A 10,986-nucleotide genomic window follows, 5' to 3' on the forward strand; every position below is an offset into this window, starting at 1 on the left:
GAAGGAAGAGAGCTGAAAATTTTTTACGAGAAAAACTTAGGTCAAGGACAAGCAAAGAAAGGGAAGAGTTGTCACCAAAGTCGTAAAAAAAAAGTTTTGCACTTATCCATTGTCATTATTATAGGCCGCGGCTTTGGGGCATAAAGAATAGTTCCAGGAAATAAATTCTCTAGAGAATCCATGTTTTTTTTTAACATTCTCGGGAAAATATTTTATTTTAGTCCAAAAACTATCCCGATCAAACATTGCCCCCTTAATCTTCATCTTCTCTATCACTTTCACCACCACAAACTTCCCACCATCACCATTCCGACCACCATTGCCATTTGTCTCTATCTCTCTCTCCTATTGCTATCTCTCCCTGCTCCCTCTCTTTACAATTGCATTATCACATGGACTAGGAGGAGAACCAGTAACAAGTAAGATAGGAGCTTTACCATTAACAAAATTGGAGAATTCAGGATGAGAATCAAGCCAGATATTACGTTCTTCATTCTAATTCGAGATTTTAGGGCCTAGAGTATATGATATAGTCGAATTGGTATCAGATTCAGATGGATTATTAGGATCTCCATCAGGCATCAAATCTGATTTTCGCAATGATTCAATCAGTTTCTTCAATTAAGTATTGGTTTTCAGCTTCGGCGGAATTTCCATCTAGGTTGCCAACACTGATTGTACCACAAAGAACAAGAACAATGACGAAATCACAGAGAATTGTGATTTTGATGTTGTTGAAAGTTTTGAAAATCTGGCGGCCCCGAGGTAGGAGAGAAGAAGCAGGGTTGACGGTGGTTCCACAATTGACTGGTTTTTAATATCACAAAATTAGTTTTTCAGTACATGTCATAAACTAAACCCAACTGAACAATCAAACCCATCCTACCCAATGAATCTTTTCCCAAAATACATGAACACATAACTTATCGACATCTAGAGCGGGGAGAGAGAGAGAGATTTTTTTATTCCCCAAAGCCAAGACCGTATTATATTAGGAGAAGAATAATAGTCATTTTTAGCACTTACAAAATAAGCTTCCAAATTATTAGAGCTTACATTTTGGCACTTACTTTGCCATCACTTAACAGTGAACTTATTAAGCGAAAAACAAACGGCCTAAAATTATCGGCCCGCACTTAATAAGCGAAAATCACTTAATAAGTGCAAAAATCAAACACCCTCCAAGGTTATTAAAAGTATAAATGTGATGCCCCATGCCTCAGCAACTGTCGATATTGTCCCCGCTTTAAGAACCTCACACAGGTACGCAATTTTGTTCGTGATGAAGACGAGCCCCCCAAAGGCCTCGACACTTACCAAGCTTGAGCGTACACCTATATCCCAGGCGTCCTCAGCTCTGATACCACTTGTGATGCCCCAAGCCTTAGCAGTTGTCGATATTGTTCCCGCTTTAGACACCTCACACATGTACGAGGTTTGTTCTTGGCGAAGGCTCCACGAACCCCCCAAAAAGCCTCGACACTTACCAAGTTTGAGCGTACACCTATAACCCAGGCTCCAGACACTCTCGTGAGCGATGTGGGACTTTAAACAGTAAGAAGCAATGGTGGCACTTTAGTCCTTTCTTGGGTTACTAAGTTTTGGAATGGAACAGAGACATCAAAATCTAGATATGAAAACTTCAAAATACGATATGGTTTCCTTCACAAACAGAAACACAAAATGAAACCAGCTGTCTTTTTTATACTGCTCTTACTCTTAAGAACAGAAAAAATCCATTAATTGAGCGTAAAATTTAAGCAGTTAAAACGGCAGAGGGTGAATACCAACCATGATGAATTTCTACAGCTTTCTTTCTTCTGGCAAGTCGAGATTTCCTGTTTGCACCGGTATTCCTGTGTAGTGATCCTGCTTTCACTGCTTTGTCGATGGCTGAATACGCTTCAGCTATTAGTTTCTCAACATCGACGATTTCTTCAGATTTTGCATCTGTTTTCTTTTTTAGTCCTTCTAATGCTTCAAATACCTACAAGGGAAAGGATTCAAAAGAACACCATCCATCACTTAATCTATTATATAAGTTCTACATCATCGATATCTATCGTAATCATCATGCTAACCCCAAGAAGAATACGGAATTTGCAGAAGTTATATAATTTCATTACTATGATTTAGGCTCGAATGTTTATTGATATACATGAACCAAGGAAAAACCCATAACTTGGAAGAAACAACTGATAATGAGGAAGTTAAAAGAAAAACAAATAGTTCAGTACATGAAAATATTAGTCACATCTGTTAGGCGTGTTTGCCAATTCAACATAACTGAGCAGCACAATCGTGAGATACATTAATGTATCCTGTCTAAATACTAGCCACATTGTCCTTGATTTTAGGCACCAACTAGGCTCACCTCGCCTGATTCGACATGGTACAAGGTTTTTCCTGGCCATGGGTATACCTTAAATCACCCCAGAATCCTGTACTTGACCAATCGATGAGATAGACCCATCAAAAAGACACACCTATATGTGATACCATGGGTTATGTTCTAACCCGAATCTAGAAAGTCTTCCTAAAAAATGTGAGATTTGAGTGCCTCCTACGTAAAACTTCCTTTACACGTCATATATATATATATATATATATATATATATATATATATAATTTTAGTCACTTCATGGTGAACCACCTACACTGTTCTTATAGTTATAGATGAGCCCAACTACTGATCTTGGATGTGTTTCTTTAAAACTGAGAACTGAAATGAAATGCATTTTTCTATAGGCCGTTTAATGAATTTGCGGGAAAGCACTTGTGATGATTCCTGAGTATGAACAGTCATATACCCTATATGTTCCGTGAACCTTAAATCTTTAGCTTGAAAATTACATTTGAATCGTGAGCGCCAGTATATTGGAGTACATGCTGAATCTCCATGTACTGTCACAGATTCACAATAGAGTACGCATTCTTCAAAAGGAATGAATTCCTTTTCACATAACGACAGAACATTTTGATGAGAATATCACTCTTCTACCACAGATACTCGTAAAATTTATATTTAACTAAAAAAGAAGGCTTGCAGAGATTTTTTATAAAACAATGGCTACAGTTACTTAATAGTCCACGAAAAACATAATTAGATTGTCTTTACTAATATAATGACAGAACTTATTTCCCCAACATGGATTCTTTAGTTTGTTTTAGCTAGAACTTTTGAAGTGTCTTCAAACTCCAGTTTTAAAGCGTTCTGCTTCTCTCGTATTCTAAGTGAAGGTTGTTTCTAATGATATTTCACATCTCTCTACAATTATGACACTCCGGTTCAATATCTATTACTTGTAAGCTTTAACAACTTCGACTTAAGCAGAAACAAGGAAAAGATTTGAAGTAATTCAGATATGACTTTATATTCGGATATACATGAATTGATTAGATGCACATGGTGTTGCTCTATTAAATCTTTCTCGAGGTTATCTTGGGATGCTATGATAAGAAAACCTTAAGGAATGAAGAACTGCTTAACTACTACAAAATACTCTATATGCAAAGAGCAAAATAAAGAACACAAGTTACAATAGGGATTTTTCAAACCCGTAATCAGTGTTATAAAATAAATGACTAGAAGCCTAGAACTAAGAAATTCGTCAGTTATTTTTGGTTGTACAATTTCTCGGACTCAAATACGCCATTTATGTTGCTTAACTTTTTGACTAATAATATTTGTAGACACTAGGGGAATATCTCTTAAAGTGAACCCCACATATGTTGGATGTTTCAAGTTGAAGTTTCGGTTAAAGAGTTTCTAAAGTAATTCAGTGTTGTTGAGGTTGCAAATACAAACAACCGAACATATTTCCAATGCTTACCTTATCTTTCTCAACTTCCTAATTTGTTTCCTTCGGAATTATACTATCATGGAAATGAGGAGAAGCATACAAATAAACAAAATACCACAGAAGGAAAATCTAGTTTCTATTCATCAAACACTGTGAAGGCATGAACAACCCAGAAATAATGCATCGTAATCAAAGGATCATTGTTCCCACATGAGCGTTGCAGATCACCTACCCTCTAAATATCTGGAACCCCAAAAGCTTAGTCGCAGATTGAGGAATTAGATTTCAAAGGTGCTAGATTGAAATAAACTAAGATAAAATTTCAATAGAAATTATTCGGAATTCTAAATGCTACATACTATATTTTTTACGTGCATGAACCAAATATGTCTATATTTTTGTTTGTTTAGACAAACAAAATTCCACCATAAAGTTTTATAAAGATTTCCAAAAAAAAGAAAAAAAATCAAAGTAAAGAACTTAAATTTTTTTATTTCAACCACAATTCAAATCTTTACTAGTTCAATTGCCAAAAGTTTATATGGAATTTCAATGTTAATGGCGTTCCTAACATTTAGTTGTTGTGTTGGCTACAGAAATGTTTAACATTCTTGGATTTGTCAATTGTGGTTGTTAATTGTTATGGCTGATCGGAATATGTTTGAGCTTGAGCAGGGCACTAGTGGTCAAAACCTAAAAATCTCTACTAGCACTTCTTATTTTTAGTGTAAACTTGTTTCACTGTTATTGTAAATTAGTAAAAGAATTCAACACAACTTGCTTGGAACAAGAGTGACCACAAGAAAAATATGGTCAAGCTTTATATTCGCAGTTGTACCAATAACCAATCAAATTGTAACTACAAATTCTTATGCTTACTCAGAGGGGCTAAATCCGGATTTCCTATAGGGTTTTATTAAGTGAGGTGAGGGTTTTATAGCACCCCTCCCGCCTCACACTGAATCGACTGCAACCAAAGCTTCTATTCCTCGAGTGACAAATTTTGCAATATATCAACCAATACTATCCAAGTAAAATGATCTTTCTTTCAAGGATCCTTTGAGAGTGGTAAATCTTAATGCATCTAATTCACCCTAATTACATCTAAGAAGGTCGTAAATTTACGTATAAAGCTCGTCTCTACGAATCGCCCTAAAAGAAACTTTTTGGATAGATCTTTAAGTACAAATAGAAGGATGGGAAGACTCCAAGAAAACCCAATGCAACTTGCAATGACATTTCTATCTTCATTGTAGAATGTAGCATCCCCAAATGACAAATCCTACATTATCTCATACTAATCTAACTAATGAAATACACAATTTCACAACAGTTTTATAAAGAACAAGGAGATTCAATAAACAAAATGGTGAAATCTTATAAAAAGTTTCTTAGAATGAAGAAATTATCAAGTTAAAATTGAAAAAGAAATGAATTGGGGAAGTGGGTACCTTTTTCATCCTGGTTTTCATTTCAGATTTCTTAGCTTTATTGTAAATGCGTCTTTTTTCTGCTTGTCGAGCTCTCTTAGCTGCTGAATCAGCTTTTTTAGTTGGGGCCGCTTCACAAACAACTGATCGACGTCGTGATTCTCTCTCTACTACCTTCAAACCAAAACTACCTGAAAATTCGAAACCAGAACACAGGATTATGTAATTGTAGAGAGAGAAAGAGGGAGAATGGGTTCTAGTAATTACCTTTTGGAAATGGAGTGTCTGAAAGATTCATGGAGAAACCAAGAGACCTGAAACTAGTTTTAGGGTTTGTTATGACAATAGAGGAGGAATTGTTGCTAAAACTAACAATTTTGAACTGCTTGGGAAATGGCAAGCAAGACGGAAGGCACTGAAATGTAGCCATTTCTTGTTTTTCTCTCTACTTTCTATCTCTATCTTTCTTTTACGGCTTATTAGCCAGGAGGACCCTTGCCTATTTTATCCACTTTGAGAAGAACCTAAAACTAAAACATGAAATTTAGGTGAAGGCTCACTTCCACTTTTTTTTTTTTTTTTGAAAGATAATATATATTAGATAGAAATTAGAGTTCTATTACAATACAACTTACAAAGAAAATAAGGTACTTGTTTCCAAACCTTCGATCTGTTTTTCTTTCGTGCCAATTTTGCCAGCTTATCTGCTACTTCATTGAATTTCCTGCTTGTATGAGAGAATTTAACTATTTCCAAACTCTTTTTTATTTCTTGGATCTTATTGATATGTACTAGGGATTGCCATTGAATATTATTCTTTCCTTTCTGAAGATATTTTATGATATTAATGTTGTCACTTTCGATAATGATTCTTTTATATTCATGAGATTCTGCCCATTGCATTCCTTTAAGGATCGCAATCGCCTCACCTTCCTCCGAGTTTCTGCTTCTAGAGGTGAATGTTGCAGCTTCGACCAATTTAGATTCATTGTCATGGATAATAAGACTGATGCCAGTAATACTTTGTGTGTCTATGAAGGATGCATCTACATTGATCTTTAAAAAGGACGATTCAGGGGGATCCATTTACCTTGTTCTGTTTTGGTTTTTGTTTCGTTCACTTTTTGTATTTGAGGGAAGGTCGTAATGATAGTAATCATTGTGTCTAACTTGTTGATTTCATGTTGAAAGCAATGGTCACATCTGATTTTCCATATGTTCCACATGATGGTAGCGTAATGAATGTTGTTAGTTGTGTAAGCCGTTTTGTCTTTAGTTTCCTAGGAGAAGATCCAGTCTCTTACTGATATAATATTTTCTGAAATTATATTGAAATAGAACCATATATTTTTTGCAAGAGGACAGTGTAGAATGGCATGTTCTATGGATTCTATCTCATTACAGTTCAGGCAGATTCTGTTGTTATCGATGTACTTTCCTATTCTATCCTTAACAGGGAGTGCATTTGCACAAATTTTCCATAAAAAAATTTTTACTCTAGGAACTACTGGTAGGGACCAAAGAAAGTTCCAATTAGGAGACCGGGGTTGGGGTGAATTCATACTAAGACTCAGATGTTGATACATAGATTTGACACTAAATTTACCATTTTTGGTAAGAGTCCATTTCCTTTGATCTTCACTATCTATCGAAATCGGGATCGTTAGAATAAGATTCTTAGTCTCGGAATCGAATTCATTGTTAAGTAAGTTTTCGTTCCAGGTACCTTGGTCAATGAGCTGAGATACCTTAGTAAGGTTAGAATTTTGGTTATACGGGATAGACGGGATAGTGGGAATCCAATTATCGGTCCAAATATTTATACTTTTACCGTTGTGAACTTCCCACATCGTATAATTTTCTATTGTCTTGAGATATTTATTGATATTCTTCCAAATCCATGAATGATATGGTTTCTTCGGCCCTTGATTCTCTGTTCTATCAAAGTACTTGGCTTTCAAGAGCTGAACCCACATGGATTCCGGCTCAGATTTAATTCTCCATGCTAATTTACTCAACATAGCTTGGTTATCCAGCTCCGTGGAGTGGATTCCAAGGCCACCCAGATATTTAGGAAGCCATATCGAAGACCAAGATTTGGTGCATATGCCTTTGGACTTACCTCACCAGAACGACTTTTGTAAAGTCGTAATGTTCTTGCATATTCCCTTGGGAAGGGCGAAGCATTGCATTTGGTATCGGGGTACGGCCGCAGCTATAGTCGAGATGACTATCGTGCGACCCGCTAGAGAGAGAAAACTGTGATTCCATTTGTCTAATTTCATTTTTATTTTGTGAAGAATGTCATTAAAGATTTGCTTTTTATTAGCACCAATGAATAGTTGTGATCCTAGATATTTTTCCGACGTGGAGGCATATTTAACTTTAAGAGATCGCATAATCATCCGTTTAAATTTAGGGTGAGAGTTTTTAGAGTAAAAGATGTTTGATTTTGCGTAGTTGATCATTTGACCAGACGCGTTGCAAAAGGCCTTAAGAATAGACTTAAGGGAATGGATATTATCTAGAGAGTTGCGACAAAAAATAATACAGTCATCTGCGAAGAGAAGATGAGAAATGGAGAGATTAGGGTTTTTTGTAGGGAAACCCTTGAAATTATCTCTATCCTGTTCCTCTTTAAGTAGTCTACTAAGCCCCTCCATTGCTAGAGTAAACAAAAATGGGGAGAGGGGGTCTCCTTGTCTGATACCTCTAGATGGGTAGAAAATGGGGCCAGGACGCCCATTGACTAAAACCGCCATTGAGGAGGTTGTAATGCATTTGGCAATCATTTTGATCCAATGATCCGAATAACCCAATTTTGCCAAGATATCTGTTAGGAAACTCCATTCAATCCTATCAAAAGCTTTGGACATGTCCAGCTTAAGACCAAAATAACCCGTAGCACCTTTCATGGTTTTGAGAGAGTGAATGATTTCCTGCCCCATGATAATATTATCAGAGATTTGTCTGCCTGGGACATAAGCAGCCTGGAAGGGGGAGATGATATTTTGAAGCGAGTATTTGAATCTATTAGCCAATATCTTCATAATAATCTTATAGGTGGTATTTAAAAGGCTAATGGGTCTATAGTCGGCTGGCGTTTGGGGAGTTGTGGTTTTCGGGATGAGGCAAATATGAGTATGATTAGTGTCTTGTGGAAGCTCGGCCGACTCAAAGAAATCTTGTACTAAAATGTAAATATTGGGACTTACAGTATCCCAGTTTGATTGATAGAAGTAGGGGGTATCCGTCGGGCCCCGGGGCCGCTTCTTTTTTAAGACTACTGATAGCACTGTTTATTTCTTCCTGGTCAGGGATTTTAGAAAGCTCTATGTTTTGTTCTAGGGTAATGGTATTGTGGAAGAGATCGAGAATGGATTGGTTATCGCTAAGACCCTGAGAAGTACTAATGTTGAGAAGATGTGTGGTAAATATAGCTTGGATGTCTTCTAATCCTTCCTGCCACTCCCCATTTGTATCTTTTATGGCTGTTACTTTATTAGTCCTATTCAGCTGTATGGCTTGAGAGTGGAAAAATTTGGTGTTTCTATCTCCTACTGAGAGAAAGTTGTTCCTAGATTTTTCTTTCCATAAGGATTCTTGGATCTTGTACAATTCTTCCAGTTGATTGTGTATTGCGTTGAATTCTTTTTTTGTATTAATGTTATTAAGCTTTGTAATTAATTCTTTGATGTTATTATCTATGTTTCCAAAAACCGTTTTGTTCCATCTCGTTAGGTGTCTACTGAGGTTTTTCAGGTTTACTTGAATATTATTATGATTAGTCCATTTGTCTGAAATAAACTTGTGGCAATCAGGGTGGGACATCCAGGTACGAATAAATTTAAAGGGTTTAGGTTTGTTGCAGCTTAAGTCTGTGTCTTCTAGGAGAATTGGTAGGTGATCTGAACCTACAGTTTCCAAGTGATATATACTCGACAGTTGAAATTTTTGGAGCCAGGGGAGGTTGGCTAGGGCTCTATCTAATCTTTCCTGGATAAAGTTTTCTCCAAATTGTCTGTTATTCCACGTGTAAGGATAACCCTTAAAAACCATATCTGTTAAATTAAGGGTGTTAATATAGGTTTGAATCTTGTGAGTGTTAGAATTCGAAATCGACTTGCCTCCTTCTTTATCCTTGTTGTCCAGGATTACATTTAGGTCCCCTATTACCATCCAAGGAGTCTCATCCTGAACATTGAGATTATTTAAAATTTTCCATGGTTTAAGTTTGTTTTTATTGTATGGGCTACCGTAAAATCCTGTAATAGCATATTCCGGTTTATTATTGTTGTTATAGATTTCCATGTGAATCATATTATTATCCGAGTATAGGATTTTAAGGGTAAGGTTGTGTTCCCAATATAATGCTAGGCCCCCAGCTTTATTGGTCGGCTCAACAAAGAAGTGATCATAGTGTTTGTTAATCTTAATATATTTTTTGATGTTATAAGATTTTGTCTTGGTTTCAGCTATGAATATGATGTCCGGGTTGTGCCTGTTTATCAGGCTCATAAGATGTTTACGAGTGCTAAAAGAAGAGATTCCTCTAATGTTCCAACTAAGGACTTTAGGCCCTAAATTTTTGTTCATCTTAGTCTGCCTAATAGATGTACGGTTAAATAACTCACCCGGCTCTAGAACTAAGAGCAGCTAAAGGCCCCTCGTGGGGGTCAACCAGGAATAAGTGGAAACCGAGAGAAATTATATAGGCACTCTTAAGATAGACGAACACTAAAAAAGCCCAATAGTCTAATTCGTCGAACAAAGTACTAAAGGAAGAGGCTTAAGTAGAAGAAATATAAAAGGGATCTCTAGGATAGAAGGAGGAAAGGTATGATTATAGTGGTCCCTTCTATCCTTAGAACTAATTAGAATTGGATACTAACTTCTCCCTATTAGGTCTAATGGTGGAGTTCTACTTTTGTTTAGGGCTAATTAATACTATGGATTCTAAAGGCACCACCAGTAGAGATGATGAGAGGTTAACTCTGAAGAACCTAGTAATTTCAGATCTCTCTCCCAGATAATCTAATGTTATAATAAAACTAAAGATAGCAGACAATGCAATCTACTTAGGAATCACTAACAACTTCAATTCTATGTATAAACTTGAGAAGAAATAAAGCTATATCATAATATTGCTTTAACATTAATATAACTACTAATCATATCTTTACATACTAGGATTTTACTCTAGTATATATCAACTATCAAACCCTCAAAATGAAGTAAATTATCTTAACACAGATAAGTTAAATCCAAGTCTCTATCCTAGCATATCGACAGAGAGATAAACTTTCAAACAAGATATTAAGATAACAAAAAAACATAGTAATGTTCATCATTTAAAACATAAAACTAAAAAACTACTTAATCACCCAAGAAACTTAATAACCGAACCAAGAAAGCAGGCTACTCATTATCCCCTTCACTTCTATTTTCCATGAATTGCCTTGAGGATTCCAAGAGTTAATCTGCAAAGATATGCCTGCGACGCTCTTCCTGACTATCGATCGACTCTGGAGGGGGAGTGTACCAGCTTGGAGGACCATAACCAGTAAAGGAGGACGACCCTGAAGATTGACCTGAATTCCAACCATGAAGATAACCCGAGAAAGATGAGCTCCTACCCAGACTGTGCTCCTTGAATTTCTTGCTCATAAACTGATGATGTTCATCGATTTCAATTTTAACATCAATAAGTTTATCTAGGTCCTTCCTTTTCCCTTTCTGTTTAAATATTTTAT

The 10,986-nt window shown here is 36.2% G+C and overlaps 1 protein-coding gene across 1 annotated transcript; it reads right to left on the reverse strand.

Moving 5' to 3' along the window:
* Positions 1-1,599: 1,599 nt before the first annotated feature.
* On the reverse strand, positions 1,600-5,783 carry LOC147556939 (small ribosomal subunit protein bS20c-like). The gene is made up of 3 exons (XM_086657946.1): positions 5,501-5,783; positions 5,255-5,424; positions 1,600-1,987 (listed from the first exon to the last, which is right to left on the reverse strand). Exons 1-3 carry the CDS (start codon positions 5,661-5,663, stop codon positions 1,757-1,759), a joined length of 564 nt encoding a protein of 187 aa, XP_086514072.1. The 5' UTR covers positions 5,664-5,783; the 3' UTR covers positions 1,600-1,756.
* Positions 5,784-10,986: the final 5,203 nt, after the last annotated feature.

This window comes from Eschscholzia californica, unplaced genomic scaffold (assembly GCF_041429995.1).
Source record: "Eschscholzia californica isolate CP2 unplaced genomic scaffold, dmEscCali1.0.p SCAF_2, whole genome shotgun sequence".
NCBI lineage: Eukaryota > Viridiplantae > Streptophyta > Magnoliopsida > Ranunculales > Papaveraceae > Eschscholzia > Eschscholzia californica.

Bases quoted from the DNA above. Each gene is read 5' to 3' on its own strand.
- LOC147556939 (XM_086657946.1), bottom strand. From the start codon at position 5,663: ATGGCTACATTTCAGTGCCTTCCGTCTTGCTTGCCATTTCCCAAGCAG. The intron at 5,425-5,500 runs GTAATTACTAGA...TCGAATTTTCAG, and splicing joins AGACACTCCATTTCCAAAAG to GTAGTTTTGGTTTGAAGGTA. The intron at 1,988-5,254 runs GTACCCACTTCC...TTTCCCTTGTAG, and splicing joins TGAAAACCAGGATGAAAAAG to GTATTTGAAGCATTAGAAGG.